This window comes from Alligator mississippiensis, chromosome 3, assembly GCF_030867095.1.
Source record: "Alligator mississippiensis isolate rAllMis1 chromosome 3, rAllMis1, whole genome shotgun sequence".
NCBI classification, from domain to species: Eukaryota; Metazoa; Chordata; order Crocodylia; family Alligatoridae; genus Alligator; species Alligator mississippiensis.
Genome location: NC_081826.1, coordinates 53,867,479 through 53,892,048, shown reverse-complemented (window position 1 = coordinate 53,892,048; position 24,570 = coordinate 53,867,479). Strand labels below are relative to the sequence as shown.

The 24,570-nt window shown below is 44.9% G+C and overlaps 1 protein-coding gene across 2 annotated transcripts in view; it reads left to right on the top strand.

The window, feature by feature from the left end:
* The first annotated feature begins 1,741 nt into the window (after positions 1-1,741).
* Positions 1,742-24,570, top strand: part of ZBTB10 (zinc finger and BTB domain containing 10) — a 42,823-nt gene continuing 19,994 nt past the window's right edge. The window contains exons 1-3 of one of the 2 annotated variants that reach the window (XM_059723949.1): positions 1,742-2,959; positions 13,062-13,962; positions 15,654-15,698. In XM_059723949.1, coding sequence (XP_059579932.1) covers positions 2,006-2,959; positions 13,062-13,962; positions 15,654-15,698 — 1,900 coding nt within the window. In that variant the 5' untranslated portion in view covers positions 1,742-2,005. The remainder of the gene's footprint in view (positions 2,960-13,061; positions 13,963-15,653; positions 15,699-24,570) is intronic. The other variant, XM_059723950.1, reaches the window with a different exon arrangement.

The following is a 24,570-nucleotide window of genomic DNA, read 5'->3' as shown; positions in this document are numbered from 1 at the left end:
ATTTGGCTGAGATCACCTGCCAGAAGCAAGACTGAAGGGAGAGAATCAACCTCCCCAATACACATGCCATGGACTTACAGTGACAATGCCTTTGAATATTCTCCACCCCAGCAAGTATGCATTGCATACCAAAAATAGGGTCTTAACAATGTCCTAAAATCTTATAAACCTGTAAAAATATATTTACCATGTTCAGGGTTTTGTTTTTCTCCTCTCATTATAGTTCTTTTCTTCTCTGAATCTCTTCTGTCTTTCTTCTTCTCTTTACAACTACTTAACCCCCTTTACCTCAGGCTACCATAGACTGTATTACTTAGATTGCGCTAATATACATCAACTATGACTGTGCACAGGGTCCTATATTGTCTTCCAGCTCTACAGAGCCATGAAAATTACCATAATTATAAACATTTTGTAATAGTTTTTAATATGTTCCATAATGTTTTATGCTTGAACATCTGGTGATGCAGCCTCATAAGGCATAAACTAATACCTTTACAACGTGCTGCATAGCTGTGTGCTAAAAATATATGACTCTGTTTGCCAATGTGTAAGGGGGGGGCTGAATGTGAGACAACATCAGGTGCTGCTGCCCCCCAAGAAAGTATGGGAGGCAGGTTGGGGACTGCATGTTAGTTGGATGTTTCTGCAGTTAAATAGCAAGGGTGGGACATTTGAAAGGTCAGTTTTAGGCAAAGTTAGCTCCCCACTGTGATGACTAGGGAAAGTTGGAGCTATGGTTTCAGGCTGCCTGCAGTTTCTGACAAAATTACAGTATTCATTTGGGATTTTTTTTTATGTTGGGTTTTACCCTGACCACTGAAGGCCGGGTTTATTTTTCAAAGAAAACACCTTGGACTCGATGACCTCGGGAGGTCCCTTCCAGCCCTGCTTCTCTATGAGCACTTCTCTCAGTTGCTCCCACAAAATGTGGGACTGAGGAACAGGGTGGCCATCATAGAGGACACCTATCCTCTGCCCTCTATTGATATGAAACCCAGCACCCTTATGGCCTCTCTTTTTCTCTTGAAGAGAGGACATAAAGGTGTCCGGTTTCATGCCAGTAGAGGACAACCGACCATCCTCTATGGCCACCTACTGAGGTGACAGGGGGCCGGGGGTGACCTTGAGGTGTGAGTCCCCCAACCCAGAGCAGTGCCCTGGCCGGCCCAGGGGTAGGACAGGAGCCCAGCAGGGAGTCCCGCCTCGAGGTCTCCCACCCGTCCCCCCCCCCGGGTCAGGACGGGCGCGGGGCGGGGGCGCGGCCGCGCAGGTATAAACACGCTGGGAGCGCGGCCATTGGCTGGCAGTGATGTAAGAGGCTGTCAAGGCGCCGGGCTCGGAGCAGCACGTGCGCGCCCTTTTCTTTAAACCAGCGTTGCACAAGAGGCGGCGGCACTGGGGTGTGCGCCTCTGAGCGCCGCCGGCGCTGGGCAGCGCGCGGCGGGGGCGGGTGAGGCGCGCCACTGCCCTGCAGACACTGTTTTTCCTCACACGCCATAAGGGCTTGGGCCGCCCGGTGGGGCAGAAGCAGGGGAGCGGGTCGCCCTCGCGCCGGGCTGGGGGCGCCTTGCGGGGGGGGCTCGGACTGACATTGCACCGTACGCGGGGAGGGCGGCGCGGGGCGGGGAGGGCGGCACCCACGAGTCGCCGCCACTCCCCAGGCGCGGGGGCCTCCCGCCCCCCCGCGCGGCCTCGCTCCCTCCGCCCTCCCCCCCCCGGGCTCCCCCCTCCCCCGCGGTGGCGGCCCCGGTGCATTGTGGGAGCAGTCCGTTGTTCATTTGCCATTCGACCTGGGCCGGGGCCTGTCGGGACGGAAGCGCAGTCGAGCCGGATCCATTGTGGGGCAGCCTGCGGCGGCGGCGCAGGCCGGTCCCTTTCAGCCTCTTCTGCAGCCTCGGCGGCCGGGCCCTCTCCCTCCCCCCGCGGGCAGAGCAGGCGGCGGGCGAGGCGAGGCGAGGCGAGGCGCGGCGCGGCTGGCGGGGGGCGGGAGGGGGCGCGCGCCATGTTCGCGGAGATGAACCGGCGGACGCTGGCGTTCCGGGGCGGCGGCCTGGTCAGCGCGGCCGCGGCAGCCGCCAGCGCCGCTCCCCCCTCGGCCAGCGGCGGCGCGGGTGAGGCGGAGGCGTGGGCCGGGCCCGAGGCCGAGCCGCTGAACGGGCGGGGGGCGGACGAGGAAGTGGAGCTGGAGGCGCTGGAGGCCGAGGCGCTGGAGGCCGCGGAGGAGGGGAAGGAAATGCTGCTGCTGCCCCCGCCCCAAGACGCGGCGTCGCCTGCGGCCGCGGCCGGGCCCATGCTGGCCGAGAGGAACCGCCGGACTCTGGCCTTTCGCGGCGGAGGGGGGCTCCTGGCCGGCCCCTCCGCCAACAATGGCTGCGAGGCCGCGGCCTGGCCGCGGCGGCACTTCAACGGGCGGGGGGCGGACGAGGAGCTGGAGCTGGAGGGCGCCGAGGGCCTGGAGCCCGAGGGCCTGCTGGAAGGGAAGGAGCTGGTGCAGGACGGCGGCTCGCTGAGCGACAGCAGCGACGACGAGGAGGACGGCGAGGGGGGCAGCCTGGGCGACGGCAGCGGCGCGGAGGGCGGCAGCTGCAGCAGCAGCCGGCGCTCGGGCGGCGACGGGGGGGACGAGGCGGAGGGCAGCAGCGTGGGCGCGGGGGAGGGGGAGAGCATCAAGCACTTCCCGTTGGCCGCCCGGCCCAAGTCCCTGCTGCAGAAGCTGCACGTCTCCTTCCAGGGCTCCTGGCTCAAGGAGTTCCCATGGCTGCACTACTGCCAGGAGACCGGCCTCATGTCCTGCGCCTGGTGCGCCACCCCCGCTGCGCCCGCCGACTTGGCGGCGCCCGCGCCCGGGGGCCACGACGAGCTGTGCAAGGGCACGCGCAACTACAAGCGGGCCCTGCTCCTCCGGCACCACCTCTCGGCCGAGCACCGCCTCAACGAGCCCGTGTCGGCGGAGCAGGTAAGGCGAGCGGGGGGCGGGGATCGCGGCTTCGTGCCCACGTGTGCGTTGAAATGGCTTCCCCGGGCTCGCCCTGCCTGCCTCCGGCCTGGGCCTCCCCCGCTGCGGGGGGGCTGCCGCCATCGCGCCCTCGCAGTAGGCCCCTGCGGCTGCTATTCGCGGCCCGGCTGCCCCTCGCCTGGCTGCTTTTGTGGAAATCAGTTGGTGACAGGCATTTCCAGAACAAAAAACTAGCGGCTTCCTCCGGGGGAAGGGGGGTTTCAGCAGGGTCTAGAAACAACCTTCTCCAGATGCCTGCTAGGAGGGTGCGTTTCTGGTGGGGCCTAGATGACAAAGTGTGTACCCTAGCAGGGTGATCGCTCCAGTGCTGTTCCTGCTCTGCTTCTCTTGTATTCTTCCTCTCTCTTTTTTTTCTTGTTTTGCCTAGCAGTGATTTGGATTTCGTGTTACTTTGCATGAAGTGTGAAATTTCACGATGTGGATCTCAGATAAACATGTGGTTTCCTGAAAGCCTAGTTAATATGCCACCTATCTTTGAAGGCTTTGGAGCATTCGTTGCATGTGAAAGAGTTGTTAGAACCTCTTCCTTGGGCCTTTTCCCTTAATGCTTGGCTCTTTCATGGGCCTTTTGTACCAAATTTCTGAAGGGTCTCTGGAATGTCAGCACATTCAGCCCTTCTAAAAAGCCTGTAATGTTTGTTTGTGCTGGGCTTGATACTCGGGCAACAATCCACAGGTTGTACTTCATTTCCTGTGACACTGTTATAATGCAAGCTATATATTGATAGTGGAATGAATATGTGACAGAATTAAGTGGGAGGAAAAGGTTTAAGTTGCTTTGAATGTCTTTCTAACCAATCAAGGGTTAGATCTTAGAAACTAAGTAGGGCTAACTTGGGTGTCTAGGTATAGGTGTACCTAAGGAATACTACATCATTCTCTGCAGTAAATTTTTCCCTGAGGTTATGTTGACACAAAAATAAGAAGTTTTGTTAATACAAGTTAAAATAAAGCTGACTTGGGTTAGTAAACTCTGGTTCAAACAAAGTTACTTGTGTATAAACTAGAACTTGAGTCCTGGCCCAAGTTAGATTCACTTCACTGCTAACTTCACTTTAGTTTAATTCAGTGTTTCTCAACCCGTGGGTCACAACAGGGTTGTAAACAGACTTTAAAAATGGATTCTCCTTTTTAAAGGAGAAAAAACATGGGAAACAGTGGCTTTTCCCTTGCAGGCTGGTAGCGTTCCAGCCTGTGAGGGGCTGCTTGGGACCCCTCTGCACCACACACTGGGGATATTGGGTCAGGAGTCTGGGGCACTCAGTCAGGACTAGTCATCAATGTTTCTGAATGGGTCCTGGTACAAAAAGGTTGTGAACCACTAGTTTAAGTAATGCTGAGTCAGAGTTGAAACCATGCCTTTGGGCTCTTGAAAGAGGCAGGAGCACTTCTGAGAGGAGCAGGCATTTCCAGCATGTGGGTGGATATTTGTATTAAGATGTGTATGTTAAGAGAATCTGGATTCTTTGGCATGCCTTCAGTTGGGTTGGATATGCAAGTTTCACTACTTATGCAACTTCCTATGTCCAGGGGCTGTGTTGCTGATCAAGGTGGCTGTTTCTGTATTAAGTGAAGTGACTTGAGTCATCCCTAAGAAATTTTTGGTTTATATATTGCAAATATCCACCTTCAGAGCAAAGTATCTTATCTTTCTAGTAAAACTGGGAGCAGCAGAGCTTTGGTTTTTGAGATTTGTGTGGCAGTGCCATGAAATGTTCAAGCAGTTTGTCAATTATCCTGCACTTTGAGGCTTACTTGTCAGTTTCCAGTATCTTTTATTTTAAAGTAACTTTACTTTCTATTATGATCATATTTTCTTTCTTAATTTCATGACTACTTGTTATCCTCTTTGCTCTAGAGCCATTGGTTTCTTTTTCTTGTTTATATCTTTCAGTTATTTAAGAGTGATTTGTCCTGTAGTGTAGTAAGCCTGGCTCATGTCACATGATTCCTCCCCCCCTCCTCCATTGACCTTGATGTGTCACTGGATTTTGCTGCTTTCTTTTGTTCCTTTTAAACAAATGGAGTAGAAAATAGAAAAAACCTTTGTCTCAAATTGGCCACATGTGTTCTAAGTATTTTCATTGCTAGATATTTAACATAATTACTTCTGTGGACTTCCTATAGTCTATATTAAGATCTTTTATACTGAGGGGTATATCTTTGGCTTACATAAATTCATACTGGCTTTCATGAAGCAGTGACACAGTTATGACTCATACCACTGGAGGGTCAGGGTGCTGGGGATTTTTTCATAACATGAAATGGCCAGACCAGTCATCTTTTCTTTAAGCTGTCATGAGTACCCATAAATTTCTAAACATTTGAATAGGTGGACCACAATAATACTTCCATATTCTAAATAAGGGGAAGCAGACTGATATTTGAAAACACTTGTAAATAAAGAAAAACATAAAATTTAAAAAATGGAGTATTAGTACACTTAGAATCCTCTAAGTTTAACTTCATAGGTTAATATTTTGGAGCTACTGGTGCACAGGGGTACTACTCACCCCACCCCTTCTCTCCTCTCTTCTCCTCTCCTCTCCTGTCCTCTGTTCTTGAGGTCAGTAACTGTCTTCTACTGTGTTCCTGAGTATTACCTTGGATAGTGTAAGCCTCTAAAGGGTGGCTTCAGGAATTGGCCTTACAAATTGGAAGCCGCCCCTTGCATCCTTAAACAGTCAATGTCATAATCTCACCTTGTCCTCCGGAGAGCTTTTAATTTAGATGAATTTTTCAAACAATGTGTGTGTGTTTGATGTTTTTTCGCATCTAATCTCGAATTTGGTTAAAAATCAACTCTGCATTTTTTCTTCTGTGTTTGAATTTCCGTGTAGCTTTACACCTAAGATCTCTTCCAGTTCCTCATCTCTTAGGTTACTGCATTCATATTAGCATAAACTTATTTTTGTAATAGCCCTCTTCAAGTACTTAAAACACAAGTATGTGATTTGTGCCCCTTCTCATACATTCTCTCTCTCTCTCTCAAAATTTTAAGAAAATATATCAAGGGGGGGAAAAGGGGTTTAGCATTAATGAAAACTGAGAGAGCTTTCAGTCTTTGTCTCAGAAGAACAGCATACATGTATTCTTCACTTGACAAGCTTCAACTGCAGGGCATGTTTAACAGCTGCTAATAAACATATGGCATGATGCCACTGTTCAGACGTGGAAAGGAAATTGTAGGTGTTAGATACTAAAACACTGGAAATTTCTATAGGTTTGTTGGCTAATACACATGGAAAAAAATGAATAGTGATTTCACTTTAGTTTAGGGATACACTTAATTTGGAATGCCAAAATAAATGACAAGTAGTTGTAACTGTAAATTCATGTGTTTTGAGCTTTGAGTTGATGCCTTCTCTTTGAGCCACTTATCTCAACTCTTTCCTTTTAACCTAGCTTTTAAGTAAACTGTAGTGGACCAAAAACAGGACTTCGCTAATATGTGGTAATTTAAGACTACCTTCAAGATTTTTTTTTTTTTTTCCAAAGTATTTGGACCCTTTCAGTGGAACACATTTACAGAGGGGATTGAGAGTCAGGTTAACTTGTGATTTGCTATGCTTTCTTCTGCTGTTAAGTAGATCCCTGAGATGATGGCATTCCTTCCTCTATTTCCCTCCCTACACACACAGTCCATGCATCTTAAATTTGGGCCTTGAAAGTAACATCACAAAGAATCTTCCTTTTGGCATCAGACAACTTCTTTGAAAGTAATACCACATTAAATGCTATTCTACTTTTTCCATGTGAACTGATTGCTTCATGTTAGGCAGCAATAGGAAGTAGTATTAAACAAGCTGCAGTACTAATGTTAGCTGCTTTGATTACTGCTTAGTCACGTTGATAATCCCCCTTCTAAAGAACTTAGATTTAAAATAAAAGTGAATTATTACATCTCTGTGGTGGGTTTTACCACAATGGGGACCAACCAGACTGAAAACATGTCACAAAACTATAATATTAATATTGACTACACATTTATGTTATGCTAGTGCCTACTAGACAATCAGCTGGCTATTGATGCTGCATTCTGCTTTAAATCTCTTGGATTCTACTAAGACCCTACCAGTGATGAGAGTCCTGCAGTCTCTTCCTCTTACTGGGTCTGCTTGGGGTTGGGGGTGGTGAATGAAGAAAGAGTTGATCCCATGGGATAAGGATGGAAAGGTCCCGCAAGGCAAAATGGAGCAATATATGGAGAAGAATTTTTAAAAACGTGACTGGTACTTTTGTTAGACATCTGTACAGAGAGGAATAGAGAGCAGGGTAGGACCCTCTGGTTGAGTTCGTTTGATTTCTCTTGGACGCACGGTAGTAGAGAAGTATTCAGGTGGTGAGGAAAGGGGTAGCATCTTCAGTAGATCTCTTAGTAATCTGTTGTATCTCTCTTTCTTAACCTTCTTATTTAACATATTATGCACACTAAATAGCCAGTTACAACTGGTAGCATTCAGTTGACTTCAGTGAGTCAAGAATCATTTTGATACTAATTTTCCCAAAACAATCCATATTTCATAGATTCAGTTTGATATGTAAGGAAGATGTATTAGTTTTTACACGTTTGTTATTTTATGGGTTCTGTAATCCATACCAACCAACAATCTTGGCTTTCAAGATTTTCTAAGTACCTCATTTGGAGTTGAGATGGCTTGTGCTTGGAGGACATTGTCTCTTCATTGTGTTTCATTTGAATCTAGACAAGTGTATTTTTTTAAGAGCCTCCTTGATTCTGTTTCATAGCTGAACAGTGCTCTTTAGATTGTCATGTGCATGTGTGCTGTAGCATACATCTTGAAGTATATTCTTGTATTTCCCTACAATTGTTACCTGAAACAATTCTACGCTTAAAAGGAAGCTAGTGGGTTAAATCGGTTAAAGCCCCTGTCCACAGCTTGTTAGTAATTCATTTTCCTCTTGAGATGCATTTTAAAACTTGTTTTTACTTGGTTCAGACAAATTAGGTAGTGCTCTGATTTTTAGATGCTAATATAATAGTTGGTTCACAAATACTACAAAGAGTTGTTTTCTTACAAAGAGAACATAAACCTTTTATGTCACTCTTCTTGAGTTGTACGTTTTGTAAAATTTTGTCTAGATCCTACATCGGTGACTCTCAACCTCATTAGCACCCCTTGGACAATGCCAACTCTTAGGTTTTTTTGACTACAGAAAAATGATAGAGCAGCTCTGCTACAGCAAAGAACTCAGACCACAACAAATCAGAATGCTTTTAACATTGAGTTCCTTTTGAAATCTCTGGGTTTATTGTGTGAATCATGTTTGTATTAACTATGCTAGCACTGTGTGGAACTCCGTGGCACCTTGAAAGGATCTCAAAGCACCCCATGGCACTGGCACACTAGTCGAGAATCAGTCTTAAATATTGATCCCTCTAACTACCTCTGTCTCCCTTTATTAAATATGACTGCTTGCTTGTCAACAGTTAGTCATCTTATGTTGTCTTCATAGTAAACATTTTAAACTTGTGTACTTGTACTAATCTTATAAGTCTCTGTTAGCCAACTTAAATTGATTTGACAGTCATTTCCCTGAAAAGGCATCTCATAAATCTTTTTTTTTAGTCTTCTGATGACTCTCTCTGGATACTGTCCTATTCTGAATTGAAAGTTACTCCTTCACAACCATATATCTGGGCCTCTTCATGATGCAGTACTTAAAGTCTTACTATAGAACAGGAGTGATTGAACTGCAGCTTGAGTCAAATATTGCTCCTATGCAGGTTAAATGTGGACTCTTGGAAAAAAAGAGAAGTAGTTAGAAAAAAGAATCTTTATCTGTTCATCAGGGTGGACTTGATTTAAATCAAATCAACTTTAAAGCATGATTTAAATCACTGGTCAGGAAGCTTCGATTTAATCATTGTTTTCTACAAAAAGTGCGTTCTTGTTTGATATCCTTTATTCATTTTAACTTCTTGAAACTTTGCACTTTCAGAGAAAGGTAAGGTCTTGATTGTGTTTACACACTTGCAGAGAGACAACAGGGCTGATGGGTGGGTAATCAGGTTCATTATCTCTCATCTTCATATACTGCTGTTAACAAGAATGTTCTCTCTCAAGACACAAATCCACGGTTTCAGAACTGAAACTAAGCATCACATGCTTAATGGGATCTTCTAGCTTGAGCACTGAGTCCCATTCAGTAGAGTGGTTTTCTTTAATCTATAGGGAAGCCTCTGGAAACGCCATAAGATTGGGCCCTTAATATAGTCCATGGCCTGTTGTGACCCATTTCCAGGGCTGTCCCTGGGGAGGCGAATCAGGGCAGCCACCCCAGGCCCCACGCTTTGGGATGCCCTGTGGAGCCAGCTAGAGTGGCCGCAGTGACTCTGTGCTGCTGGCTTTGCATCTGGCCACTCGCTATCCTGCCACCGCTGATGTCACCACCAATGGTGGTGTCTTCTTCATGTCCTGGGGGCAGGGCCCCGCACGAGCTCATTTGCCCTGGGGCTCACACCCTTATCTGGTTGGCTCTGCCTATTTCTAAAACTTTTTCTAAAAAGGTTACGTTAATATATTGTCTCAAATTATATATACAGGTTTCCCTTGCTTTGTTGTACATGCATTCCTGGAATGTGCATAAGGGGAACCCACTTTACAGTGTAACAGATGGGGATATGTTCCAAGACCCTGACTGTATTGACCCCCAGACCCATTTCTACCACTTCTAAAAGACAGTTTTGGTACTCGTCAACAGCAGACAGTACACACAAGCACAAGGTGGCAGTGAATGTTACCATATTGGGGATGGCAACTACAGAAACAGGTGTCGCAGATGGTGACGTATAGATCCACGCAGGAGACTATATTTTGCTGTGCATCACTCCTACAATGCACTGCACAAAGCAGCTGACTGTAGGCTTCCACTGCACCAATCACGTGAGTGAAGTTACCTTGCGTGTAACAAATTTTAGTATAAAAAGGGTAATTTCATGAAAGCAAACTTGCACATACAGAACCTGCATAAAGCAAGGGAAATCTGTAATTAGAAGTTATAATCCCTATTCCATGATGAGTTTTAACACATCTTAAATTAAAGCTATATAGTTTTGTTTTTTTAAGAAAAGTGTCTTAAAAATTAAAAAAAATATGATTAAATAAATCCAGTATTTCTTTATTTTATTTATATATTTTTATCCACCCTGCAGTTCATTGTATTTTATTTCTTTAAAGTTTTTGCTGCTAATTTACTCTTAAGTAGTAGTTTAATAAGTTATTTGACATGGAAAAGTGTGCAGGTAACTGATTCTGATACACAACTCCAAAACTTGTCTTGTGGCTCATGACTACAAAATCAGGTTTGTGACTAGAAGTGTTAGGAAGTTTGGGCACTCCTGTTTTAGAACTTGCTATAATAGCCTTTCACAAATAATAAACTTTGCTTGTTGTGTCTGCTTTCTGTTTGCTGTGCCAGTTTTCCAAATAGTGAGTTAAATGTTTATAAGCATCTTCAGGTGTTGTCACCTTCATTTGTTTTTGTTCTTGCTACTCCATGGACCCATGTGACAATCTTTCTGTCCAGGCTTTTGGAGCCAGCAACACTGTCCCCAAATCCTTTAAGAACTTAAATTTGCAGAATTGGAGTTGCCATCAGAAGTATGGTACACTGTTGGTGTAAAGCAAAGTCTTGTTGAGACCAAGTTTGAGGGTAGTGCTCAGATGTACCAAATAAGGTATTGGCAAATAGTGAGGTTCAGGGGAGAAATCTTTTCCATCAGTTCTTAGCCGCAGCCCAACTTTCTACCTCTTTTACCAATGTCATCTCTGAGGAGAGTAATGGTTTGAGAAAGTGAAGACTAACTTAGCGTTGGAGCCACTTGATGTTGCACTGCAGCAGAGGTTGAGACTCTAATCCTTCTTCCTTCTCCCTTTCTCTGTCCCCCCAGATTGGGGCTGTAAACAGATTACTCATTTCTTCCCTTCCGGAAAGCCTCTTTGTCCCCAGATGCTACAGACATACAGGTCCACTGTGAAGTTTGTGAAAGCTTACAGATGCACACTGCGCATCTTTCAGGCTGTGTCCTTGCTTGCCACTGACTGGCAGAAGAGCAGCAATACAGCTTGGAAGGCCTGTTGCTCTAGTTTTTGATCTGGGCCAAAACCTAGGACTTTTGGGACCACTTCAAATGATATGTCTGTTTACAGCCTAGGGGGAGAACACTTTGAGCAGTTGCTTTTTGATTTATATGAAGATTTGGTCATGGGCATCTTGATTATCCATGTTGAGGTTGCAACACTTGTTAACATGTTAGGTCACCAGCTCAACATATTACTGTGGTGAGAATGCAGTCTCTCTGTATTATGGTAGGAATTGAGGCATTTTTGTTGTCTTCAAACCAGAATGATGCAAGATATCTTGTATTTGGTCTGGGGGGAGAGTGTTTCTTGCTAAGTATGGGGTTAATGGTGATGATATTTTTATGATTTCTGTCCCCTGGATAAGGTCTTAATAGTGTCTACTGGCCATAAGTCTGTGAATTATACTAGCTGGCGATCATACTATTTTTCTCTTCATAATTTGACATCTGAAAACCAGTTTCTTGGTCTCTCAATTCATTCTAGTTTTTGAAACATCTACTTTTCTAACCAGTAAGTGGAAAAAAATTCCATCTGCTCTCACCTGGAAGACCATTTTTTGCTCTGCTATGAAATTGCTGCTGTAACCTTCAGTCCTGTTTTTGGAAATGCCTCAGCAAAAAGATGGCTATACTAAGTATCCCATCTTGCTCCCTTTCCAATTTTTTTTTTTTTTGCTTCTTGTTTCGAAGATGGTCCTTTGCTGCTGTTAATCTGCTGGTAACTTCCCCATCCATCTTCTTTTTTTAATTTAGCTCAACTCTGCCACTTAACTTCTCACTATTTGAAGTAACCCTGAGTAACATCTTAATTTCTGGCATCTCTTTGTCTGATGTCATTATTTTTGTCTTCAGTAATATAACATGGTTCTCTGAAATTCCCTAGTGAAAAATGTCCTATAAAAGCAAAGTATTGTAATTTTCCATCTGTACCATAAGTGTTGGATTTTAAGTTCTGTTATTGGCAAATCCATATTGAATGTTGATTCAAGGCACTACTCAGTTAAGTATTGTCATGTGTTGATCCTTGCAGTAATTTTCTTCAGTACCTGTCCCTTTTGAGCTACAATGTAACGTTAGTCTGCTACAGTTGGCAATTAGACGATTAAATATTTTTGTCAAACTATTTCTAGAAGTTAGAAAACTTGTGTTCAGTGGATCATAGCATATTGCAGGTGATCTCCAAAGGAGGTGGAGGGTATTGGGCATTAGTTTTACTTACCAAGCATTCTACATGCAGTATTGTAAGGAGGAAGGAAGGAGATACTGAGAATCTGTTGTTCAAGATCCATCTTCCTATTAGTGCTTCAGGCCTCTGAAAGAACAAAAATCTAGTGTATAAGAGGCTTCAGTCTTTTTCCTGCCCCTCCCCCCCAATCCATCTTTACCTGGATGAATGGCTAGGTGTATTTAATGGAAGGAAGTTCTTTATACTTGAAATGTATACATTTGTGTTAATATAAAAAGCTATGGCTTGTACAGAAATTATGGCTTTGTTTATCTTAATGCTAGGGATATGTATAGGTAAAATATTCCTTCCTTTCGACTTGTATTCTTTTTAAATTCAGGCATTTGTATTAAAATGTTAGGTTTTTTTAAATAGTTAGCTAACCAGTTGTTCTCCTTGGTTAAAATTTCACTTCCTTAGTATTTGTGCCAGTGCAATTATTTTGTATAGAAGGGTTTTTTCCCTATGCCCCTTCTTCCCATTACTGGGGGGAGGGGGAGAGTAAAAGGGTTTCAATATCACTTAAAGGGAAAAGGAAAATCTGAAAATTGTACTCAAGACTGCCTTTAATGTAGACGTGTATTCAGACTGTTTATAAATTGCATTTGATTTTATAAACTAGTTTTACCACATAGCTATGGAAGGAGAAATAGGGAAGAAATTCATTTAAAAACTAATTTTTTTTTTTTTTTTTTTTTTTCTAATTGCAGGAGTCAGAAATACCATCAGAACTGAATAATGAGGGATACTGTGACTATAATAACCGGCCAAATGAGAACTCTTACTGCTATCAGCTCCTGCAAGAATTAAATGAACAGAGGAAGAAAGGCATTCTTTGTGATGTCAATATTGTGGTGAGTGGGAGGGTCTTCAGAGCTCACAAGAACATCCTGGTTGCAGGCAGCCGCTTCTTTAAGACTCTGTATTGCTTTACGAACAAAGAAAGCCGTAACCAAACCACTGTTACCTATTTAGATGTTGTTGCTGTTCAAGGTTTTTCTGTCATCTTGGACTTCTTATATTCTGGTAACCTTGTGCTTACGAGCCAAAATGCCATTGAAGTGATGTCAGTGGCCAGCTACCTTCAGATGACTGAGGTTGTCCAGTCTTGCCGCAACTTCATTAAAGATGCCTTAAATATAAGCATAAAATCAGAAGCTCCAGAGGCTGTAGTGGTGGATTATAATAGAAGATCTGTTAGTAGGGATGGTCTGCCTTCATCAAGGGATCAGAAAGTTGCCAGTTTCTGGGCAACAAGAAATCTCACTAACTTGGCAAGTAGTATAAAAACTGAAAATGATGGTTACTGTATTGATGAAGGCCAAATTGAAAACTACCAAATGAATGACTGTAGTTGGGTACAGGACAGCTCACCTGAAATGGCTGAAAATGAATCTCAAGGCGAAGGAAAAGTTTTTGTGTGGAATGACATGGGCTCTCAAGGACAATCGGGTCAAGAACCTGGAAAAGCAAGAAGGAAAAATCAAACTGCGAAGAGATTTATTTATAATATACCACCAAATAATGAAGAGAACTCAGAAGATTGCTCAGTGATGCAGCCATCAGTTTCATACCCAGAAGAAGACTTGCAATTTATTAAGGAAGAAGCAGGTACGCGTTATACATTAGATTATTTAAGCTTTTTAGTATTGCTTGGGCCCATTACAGGAAAACATTTCTATAAATTTGTATTGGATGAGATCCTGTAGTAAAGTCAACAAGCAAAATTAATTAGAAATATTTTTCTTGGTTATTGTGGGTCTTGCTGTATATTATTTCGAAAAGACTGTCTGCGCTCTGTGTACTGACTGTTGCCGTGGTGTGTAGACAAAGAAAAGTTAAAACTCCTTGTTCATGTTGGTGAGAACCAATTTTCATTTTCCTCCTAACTAGGAGTCATTTGGTTACCAAATAAGCAGAGACTGGTGAAAGTATTTTTTGGAAAAATTTTACTTTTGCTCCTATAGTAAAATGCTTGCTTCTGTCAAATGATTGTGTGTTGTAGCTATTTACACCACATTAACTTAATACATATTATGTTTTAAATCTGCAGTAATCTTTTTTTTTTTTTTTAATTGAGCTAACAATTTCCTAATTTAAATTGCCTTCCTGTGGGAAGAAAGTTGATTCCTTAAATGGAATCTATTTGGGGGGGAGGGAGGAGGGTTGTTTTTAATGACCATACTTTCCTTGGGATAAGGTAAAGCTACATTTTTTTTTATAACTTCTCGTTGTTACTATTAAATCAGCGGCTCTTGAGAGAAGTTAATGTCTTTTCTATTATGACTTGAAAATGGCTTTGTTTAAATCACACTTTAATTTTTGTTTAAAAAATTAAATAAGGATCATCAATTCATTCTGATCTAGGGTAGCTTCCAAGCTGGCTGGCTGTAACAAGGGAGAGAACAGTTGGTTTTGCTGTTCCCTTCTGCTGTAGCAGGGAAAGCAGGACGGAAACTTGACTTTCTTTCTAAGCTTTAGGGAACTCTATCATAAAGGAGGCCTCTTATTTTCCTTACAGCCAGCTAGGACAGCCTAGTAAAAGAGAGAGTGTTCTGATTCCATGGCCATACCTTGGATCAGTCTAACCTTGCTTTAGTATGTGCAAGCTGACTCTGACCAGGAACCACACATGTATTGGAAACAGCTCGCATATGCTCTAGTGATTCCTCTGTCTGCACAGGGATTGTACGAAGAAGATGTAGGTTCCTGTTATGCTAGCTCTAAGTTCCTAAGCCACCATCTGAGGCATTAGAAGTAATTCCCATTCTTTCTACTGCCTCAGTGGTGCAAGAGAATGGAAAACAGACTCTAAAGTACTGATTGTGGCCCTTTGATTTCCTAGGAATGTTTAATCCTCATACTAAAAAAGGCTGTTCTCCACTGCTATTTGAGCATCTATCTGAAGGAAACAGAAAAAAGCTGATAGTTGGCAACATTTTTTTTTCTCAAATAATGAAACATAGTTGATGTGTCTTAATTGCAGAACTTGCAAAAAAAATCCAAAGTACAGTTCCAAAATTGAAATCCCTTTCTTTTGATCTCTAAAGTCTGCACTTCTCTGTGTACAAACTTTAGTTGATCTGTTTCTTTTAATATTAGGTCAGTGGGAACCTTAGTCTCTATAATACATCTCTTGCCTCTCTCAAACGGGTTGGTTGTGTGTAAAACTGGGCTTAGAATTCTATGACTGTCCACTTTTATGGTCTTCAAGAAAGGAGAGGCTTCTATAGAACAAAACTCATAATGGAGTACTATATGGAAACTGCTGGGGTTTTGGTGACATTGTCTGTTTCCAACAGCTGTTCCAAACAAAAATGCAAGAGGGGAGGAGGAAGAAACAGAAGGTGAGGAGAACTGGAAGACTGGCAAAAATGGGGTGGAGAGTGGCCTGCTGTTCAAGTGGTAAAATGTCAATAGGGGGCAGTATTCTTGGTTGGGAAGATAAAATGCCAAACATACAAGGGTTTCTTGCCATTTAAAGGGAAAAAAGGCAAGAGAACTTTTCAAAATGAATGTTTTAGAGAAGAACTACAGGAAGGAAAAGAAAATATGATGCTCTTACTGCAAAACCAAACAGTGTGATCTTCGGTTGCTAAGAGGAAAGGGCTGGACTTTGAGTGATTTACTATAGCATCAGCTATGGTTAGATGTCTACAATTTTGATGTTAAGAGCTTTTGCTTTTTCTCTCTCCTCCCCTCCCCTGCCTGTTTTGTGTTTTGTTTTTTTTTTAGGGGGGGGGGGGGAGAGTGAAATATTTATCGCAGTACCCCTGGCACACTTGATTAATAAGTATTCAGTAGTTTTTTAGAGGGCTAATGAACATTAGTACAAGAAGCACTAATTTATTATTAAGGCTCATCTGCTGAATTTCCTGCAGCACTATTTCAGTCAGATGAATTGTGCTTGCTTGTCTAAAGGTGAGAATGAACTTTTATCAGTTGACAGGACCAAAACATTTCCATTTATTTTTCTCCTGAGAAGAAATTTGGACATTCCTCCCCCCACCAACCAACCAACCAAACAGACAAAAAAACCCAACTCCATTCTGTGAAAGTGGGGATAAGTTTTATTTAAAGTACTTATTGATCTGAAATTCCTGTTTCACACGTGTTTGTAAAACAATAGCACAGGATGGCAGACTGGTATGCTGGATAATGAATTAGGTGTTCATTGAGGTCTACAAATAAGTCTTTTTATGTCTTTCCAAGTAGGTTTACCAGGTTGGATGAAGTTGCAGACTTTCTTGGAGGGTAGGGCTAGGATCCAGAATGACTTGGATAAACTGGGGAAATGGTCTTCAATTAGTCCAGCAAGGACAAGTGCAGTCCTGTGCTTTATCATGGAATGGTTGGCTAGGCTGCAGAGAAGGACCTGGGGGTTGCACTGAACCATAAGCTGAATGAGCCAACAGTGTGCTCTTGTTGCCCAAAAATGTCATCAAGATATTTGGTTGGCATTACGGGAGTATAGCTTGAAAATCAAGGGATTCTTCTACTCTGCTCAGCATTGGGGAGGCCTCACCTGGACTTCTGTATCTAGTTTTGGACCCCACACTTCACGAAGGATGTGGATAGATGGGAAGGAATCCAGTGAAGAGCAGCAGAAATGATTAGGGCCTTCAGAAGCATGACTTGTGAGGAAAGACTGAGAGAGCTAGGTTTATTTAACTTGGAGAAGAGAAGAGTCGGGGGGAAGGATTTGATAAGTCTTCAAAACCTGAGGTGCGATTAGAGAAAGTATGGAGATCGACTTTTCTTTGTGGCTGCAGGCAGCAGGATTAGGAGCAATGGCCTCAGGCTGCAGCAGACAAAATTTAGGTTGGAGATTACTATGCACAGGAGTTCTGGTTGTCTTTATCAGTAATGTCTGTTGGGGGGGATAAATGTGTCCCTTCTTGCCTTTGCACTTTCCCTCCCAGAGGGTATAAGGAGTGGGATGACCCCAACCATTACTCTGTTTCTTCTTCCTGCTGAGGGCAATTATTTGAAATAGTCTTAGTGTTCCTAAATGACTTTGTCTTTATGTGGATATGACCTTCTCCTGAACATGGGCTTTGTAAGCAATTTTCAAACTTCTCCAAAATCCAGAGAGTAGAGATCTGAAATCTTTTCCTGACAAAATTTGACTGGAGGATCTCACTCGGAAGTTACCTAGATGAAAGAAACTCCTGCTGCAGCTGCTTCTGCAAAAGTGGTATTGCCATTGCTCCATCTAGAAGCGATATCACTTAAGGTGTTGAGGGCATGTCAGAAAGCTGAATCATCTTAAAAGTTCAGATATTTCTTGGACATACTTGTCAGTCAGTTACCTCTGGCTCTGTGGGAGAAAGGGACTTGCAGTTTGCTCCTCTTCAAAACTGCTTCCCCCAATTCAAGTACTCAATAACAAAAAGCCAGAATCATCCCTCCCTTTCTATAATGGTGGTTGGACCTTTGGCAGTGATTTTACTTATTGGCCCTGGTTCTGATCCCACATGGGGCAAAGCAGGGTTTTTTGTTGGATTTATGAGTTGTCCTGATTATCTATTGAGCGCTCTCCCAGCATCATCTATAGTAGCAGCATCAAGAATTTCCAAGGTGCCCTTCACTGTATGTCATTTCACTCAGGACTGATAATGTTTTATGGATGAGTGGACTTGTGGATAGAAAGCTGGATGGATCGTCAGGCTTAACAGGTAGTGATCAGTGTCTAGTTGGCAGCTGATATCAAGTGAAATGCCCCAGGGGTTGGTCCTAGGGCCAGTTTTGTTCAATATTTTCATTAACAATCTGGAAGGTGGGATGGAGTGCACACTTTGCAAGTTCATGGCCAGCACCAAGCTGGGGGGAGTAATAGATATGCTGGAGGGTAGGGCCAGGATTCAGTGTGACCTAGACAAATTGGAGGATTGGTCCAAAAGAAATCTCATGGGGCACATTGAGATGAGCGTGCATGTGCCTGTTGCGGTGCCTCAAACTAGTTTGAGATGCCACAAGAGGCACACTAGAAACAACAACAACAAAAATGTTCCTGCGCAGGCTCTAAATTTGATACTGTGAAATCCTAGTATCAAAAAAGCTGGGGAAAAAAAGCAATTGAAGGCTAGGTCCTCCAGAAAGATGCTCTGGTGCCTTGGTGCCCCCACATGCTGGGAAAAATAGGAGCAGAGCAAGGCTGCAGCAATGGATTGGACCTGGGTGCTGTCCCAAGTAAGCAGAATAAGGGGGTGGGGGTGGTGGGGACTGCTCGTGAAGGGTGGGTTGCTGTCCTTCCCTACCGCAGCAGCAAGGCACATGCAGGCAGGACCCAGCCTGGCCTGAGGGCGTACAGCTTCTGTCTGCAGTGCTGGAAGCCCCAGATGACAGCAGGAGCTGGCCTGGTTCTGTCCAAGGGTTTGTGGACTGGCCAGGCTCAGCGGCTGCTGCTGTGGGGGAGGACCCACCCCTCCTGAGCAGTCCCCCATGCTGCCCTCACAAACCCCACATCTCTCACCCTGCGTGCCCAGCTGCCAGATGAGACAGGACCTGCTGGCAGGAGCCGCGGCTGCTGCGGCAACTGCCATGCTGCAGCCCTGCCTACACCAGTGCTGGGACATGGGGCCCTGGCCTTTGGGGGCTCCTGGTCCAAGGAAACTTGGGTGGGGTGTGTTGGGCTGGGGTTAGGGGTGGAGGAGGCAGCAGGGGTTTACAACAGAGAGGGAGATGAGGGTTGGGGGTGGGGAGTGTCCTGGGTAGGAGAGAGTGCCTGAGCCAGGCTTAGACTCCCTGCCCCCCTAGAGCAGCCTGTGCAGGGGGATGCCAGCCTGGAAAGGAAGGGGCTTGCCCAGCCCAATCCCTGAGTCCCAGTCGAGGGCTTCCCAGGAACAGCATGGAGACTGTTCTGCTTCCTGTGACCAGGCCCCAGCACCAAGGGCTGGCACTGCTCAGAGCCACAGCAGTGGGTGGGACAGCTGCCACTGGACTCATGTCCTAGTGCGAGGATGGAGCTGCTGCCAGGAGGGAGCTAGTGAGCATTGGGAGGGGTTGTGGGTTGAAAGTGAGGGGCAGGCACTGGTATATTGGTGCTGCTCAGCACCCCACATGCTGGTGAGCAAAGGGTGGAGGGGCAGCTCTGATTTTATTTCTGTGATAAAACCAAAGGCAAACACCAAAATGTATAGATATTTAGAATTTGTTTTATGATGATGATAGTGGCACTGATAGGCTTCCAAATTGTTTTACACTTGTAAATATATCAATAAAACATTGCTGAACTGATCTCTCTATATATAGGGGTGTTTCATTTTAATTCCAGAAGAACATGGATTTTGAGTATTTTAATGAGAGAATTTGGGTTTTATTTGTCAGAGAATTTGCCATTTTTAAACAGGGAATACCAGGATCCCTGCTAGTGAGGCAAGTAGCAGGACCCTGGGCAAGAAGCCTGCCCAGGACCAAAGCCAGAGACCCAGCCAGAGGGCAAATGAGGTGGCTGACCTCCTGGCCATTTGGGGCCAGGAAGGCACACTTCAACAGTTTAAAGTGGGCCACTGCAAGAAGCACATCTTATGGGCAATAGCTGCCCAGATGGCAGAGCAGGGGCACCAGAAGACATGACAGTAGTGTTGCCCAGAGGCCTGCTGTGTAGCCACGGCCCACTGGTAGCTGGCCCAAATGTGCAGGCAGCTCTGCTGCAGTACCTGTACAACAGCCCAGGCAGCTGTGCAGTCCCCTTCTGGGTTTGGCAGGCAGGCAGCCATGGGAGGCAGGTCCAAGGGGGCAGATGCTGTCACAGGTGTGCAGCAGGTCACAGCTAGGCAGCAGCCCCCACTGCCAGACTGCTGCAGAGGGTAGAAGGTGCAGGGGCCAATTTAGGTCAGGGCTAGCTGGCACATGGGTCTAGTGTTCCCAGATACCAAGTGCTCTAGTCTCAGAAGCTCATAAAGGCAAGTAGCCCTGAGCTGCTTGCCAGGGCAGGCTTTTATATTGCTGCCTGAAGATCTGGGAGCATCTGGGAAGGGTCATTTTGCCCCAAGTGGCACAATTTGCCTCACACCAGAGTTCATGTTAAGGCACATGTGCCGAGGAGCAAATCTCCGGCACAAACTTGTGCCACTGCTATTTGAGCTGCTGCGAGTGCATGTGCCAGCATATGTGGATACACCCATGAGGTTCAACAAGGACAAGTGCAAAGTACTGCACTTAAGACAGAAGAATCCTGTGTATTGCTACAGGCTTGGGACCAACTGGCTAAGCAGCAGCTCTGCAGAAAAGGACCTTGAAGTTTACAGTGGACAGTAAGGTGGGTATGAGTCAGTAATGTGCCCTTGTAGGCAAACAGGCTAACAGCGTATTGGGCTGCATTCATAGCAGCGCTGCCAGCAGATCAAGGGAAGTAATTATTCCCCTCTATTCTACGCTACCGAGGCCACATCTGGAGTACTGTGTCCAATTTTAGGCCCCCCCACTATAGAAAGGGTGTGGATAAGTTGGAGTCCAGCACAGGGCAACGAAAACGGTTCAAGGGCTGGAGCACATGATTTCTGAGGAGAGGCTGAGGGAACTGGGCTTATTTAGTCTGCAGAAGAAGACTGAGGGGGATATTTGATAGCAGCCTTTTAACTACCTGAATGGTGGTTTGAAAGAGGGTAGAGCTAGACTGTTCTCAGCGGTGGCAGATGACAAGGAGCAGTAATCTCGTTGCAGCAATGTCAAGTTGCAGCAAGGAAAGTTTTAGGTTAGATATTGGGAAAACTTTTTCTCACTAGGAGGGTGGTAAAGCACAGGAATAGGTTATGGATCCATCCTTGAAGGTTTTTAAGGCGAGGCTCAACAAAGCCTTGACTGAAATGATTTAGTTGGGGATGCTTTTAGCAGGGAGTTGGACTAGATGACCTCCTGCGGTCCCTTCCATCTCTTATTGTCTATGATTCTATGTTAGCATTAACAATATTGATTGGAGTGTTCTTCTTAAATCCAGTGATGTTAGGATTACCCTGAAACTGAAGTGTTTCTTTCCCCACTGTTATAGATCTTTGTCTCTGTACTTATTAAGAAGCTCTTCATCCAGTCACCTGGAACCTGAAGAAGTCTGAGAGCTTGCCCCAGATATTTCTCTCTGAAAGTGGATAGATCTTTGTCATTTGCTTTCAAAGATCTATCAACTGTCATCTGCAGCTTCCAAAAGTGAAACTCTTGACCAAGATCAACTTGGTCTCCCCCGGATCACTTCAGACACCATTATTATAAGAGATGTTCACTTTGCTGTCCCTTAGTTATAAGTCGCATCCATGGGAAGTTCCAAGCTGCTTGAATACAACCTCCTTGGTATAATATGCGTATCCATATGTCGTCTTGACCTGGCCATGTTGATCTTCATGTGTCTCTCACACGTAAGAAGTACAGACCTCCTTTTGTACAGCCTCAGAGAACCTTTATTTCATATTTTGGGATTATGTTATTCCAGAATAGCAACAGAGTAGCTGAGTGGAAATGATGCAACTGGTTAGCAAGGGACTGCCTGTATCATCTTGATAAGACAGTGGTGACATTAATTTCTTCCAACATCCAGAATTTGTAAGGCCTCCTGAAAAAAGTGGCGGAGATGCTACAAGGAAGTTTTAAGAGCTCTTGAAGCAAAGCAGCGGTCTTTGCTCACAGGGTCTAATTGCAGTTTGCAAAAATAAAGAAATTAAACTATTCAAGTCCTCATAGTTGCTAAAACTGTTTGCATATGATACATACTGATTTCTGTCTAAGGAGTTAAGGTGTGTGTGTCTGGTTTTATTGAAAATTTTAATGCACAATCTTCAGTGGTAAAGGCTAGCAGCTGGTGATCTAGGTAATATGGACTAATGTGAAGGATGACAAGGCATAAAAACAGAATGTCTCAGTGAAGATAGTCATTTCGTTAGAATAATCCCATATTTTTCTATTTTGACTTTCAGACAAACCATGGAGTAGGCTTTCTTTGCCAGAAATGAGCAATGTAGTTTATGGATAAAATTACAGAAAAGTAATGGATGGGGGGGGAGGGTTGTTTACCCCTCTGCTTGCCAAAATCATTCCTGCAGTGTCTAGAAATACCACATCTTCGAAGATAGAACTAATGGCAACAGGTTATAAAAGGAAGGTACCTCAATGAAAAAGGTGATTTCACTTTTTTGGTCTGGACTTGTGAGACTTTGCATCCTTTGAAGACTTAAATCAACCTTTCCATCTCTTGGTTTGTATGCCTCTGCTATGAAGACTTCGTTTGAAGCTGTCTGAGCTGCCTAGAGCAATGGTTTTCGGCCTTTTTTCATTTGTGGACCCCTAAAAAAAAAAATTGAATGGAAGTGCAAACTCCCTTTGGAAATTTTGAATGGAGGTACAGACCCCTTTGAATTGTAAGTGTGAGTATTTACGTACTTTTGATCATAGTCATCTTTCATGGACCCTTTAGACACAGTCTGTGGACTTCTAAGAGGTGGACCACAGGCTGAAAACTACTGGCCTAGGGGATAACAACATCTGAAAAGGGAATTACACTTTCTCTGCTGGAATCTTTTAATTAAGTCCATCCCAGACATCCAATTTGATGCTATGAAAAAATCTTGAACTGATTTACAGGGATCTTCTTGCTCTTTACCTGCTTCTTGGTTCCTTCCTTCCTTTGTTCGTTTGTTTTTGTGTAATCCTTCAGGGCAGCGATTCCCGAAGGGTATGCTGAGGCACAGAAAGCAGTTAAAGTGTGTAGCAAAAACGATATTTTTATCAGTATCAGATCTGGCCTGCAGAGCCATGTCATATGGCTGGTGGGCTTCCCACAGGTCCTGAAACTTTTTGCATGGGGTAACTGTGGTAATTAAAACTGCCATTGCTGCCAAACTTCCAAGCTCTGCACAGGGGTCAGGCCCTTTTTCTCACTGCTGCTGTCTCTTCCACTCCTCCTCCCCCCCCACAAGATCCGGTCCATGGGCCAATAGGTTGACAGCCCCTGATCTAGACATGTCTTGGTTGGGGGCAGGGGGTTGTATCTAAGAAGGATATTGACATTGGATATTGACATTAGATCTTTACCTCAGTGACTTGATTTGAGGGAGAGAGTCTCTGTTCAGGGGTGGGCAATTATTTGTGCCCAGGGGCCAGCTTTGGCGAGCTGTCATAGGCTGGGTCCACCTCCCTTCCCCCCAGGCACCAGGTGATCAAAACTCCTTATGTGGCTCAGGAGCAGCATCCAGGAGTGGGCTGGCTGGGAATGGATCACAGGGCTGTAATCTGCTGCCCACACTGTTCTGCAACAGGCGCCAGTTCTGCTGGCAGGGATGTGGGGAGCAGATCACAGCTCTGCCCCAGCCCTGTGTGGCCAGGCAAGTGGGATGAGGCTGTGGGTGGGCAGGGAGCTGCGTCCAGAGCTGGCTCTGAGGTCTTGGGGTGGTGACAGTATAGGACCACGGCCTGGTACATAGTCACAATCAACTCCCTTCACACCCCTGTCTGTTGCAGGACCATGTGGGGAGCAGATCATGGCTGTGCCCTGGGCCCATGCTGTCACTGCCCCAAGATCCTGGCCATGCCTGCCCATGACCGCACCTCATTCACCCAGCCACCTACCCTGCCCCCAGCAGTGGGTGCACGGCAAATGGGCTGGGGTGCCCAGGCAGCAGGTCCACATTCTTCAGCAATGAGAAGGAGCTGTTACTGTGCCACCAAGCCCCACTGTATGCCTGGAGGCAGTGGGACCGCCTCATGCACCATGGCCTGGGCTGCCCTTGCACCTAGGTAGGGTGGAAGCGGGGGGGTAAAATCCCCTGACTTGCTGGATTCGGCCCACAGGTTGCATCTTGCCCACCCCAAGCCAGTTCTTCAGGCTCAAGAAAGGAAGACCAGCTGGAGGCCAGCTACAACACTTCAAACTGAAATTGCACTAAGTCAGGTAGAAATAAAGGGGGTAGCATGATATCCTTTTTTATAATAGCATCTTCAAAACAATGCTGTCTTCCAGTTTATCAAGGTATACGTCAGATTCCTCTGGCAGTGGCTTTGTGCTTATAAAAAACATTTGTTATGTTTCGCCTCAGACTAACTTCAACTACATCTGAAATGGTCCATCAACCAAACAAATACATTAACTAAACATTTCTGTGTATATCTTGACATCCCTCCACTCGGTCACATCAGCAAAATATTTTCCTGCAAGTACAATTTGCAAGTATTCCCAACTATCTTGGTGATAATGGATGTCTACCAGGATTGGGAAACCTTATCGGAATGAGT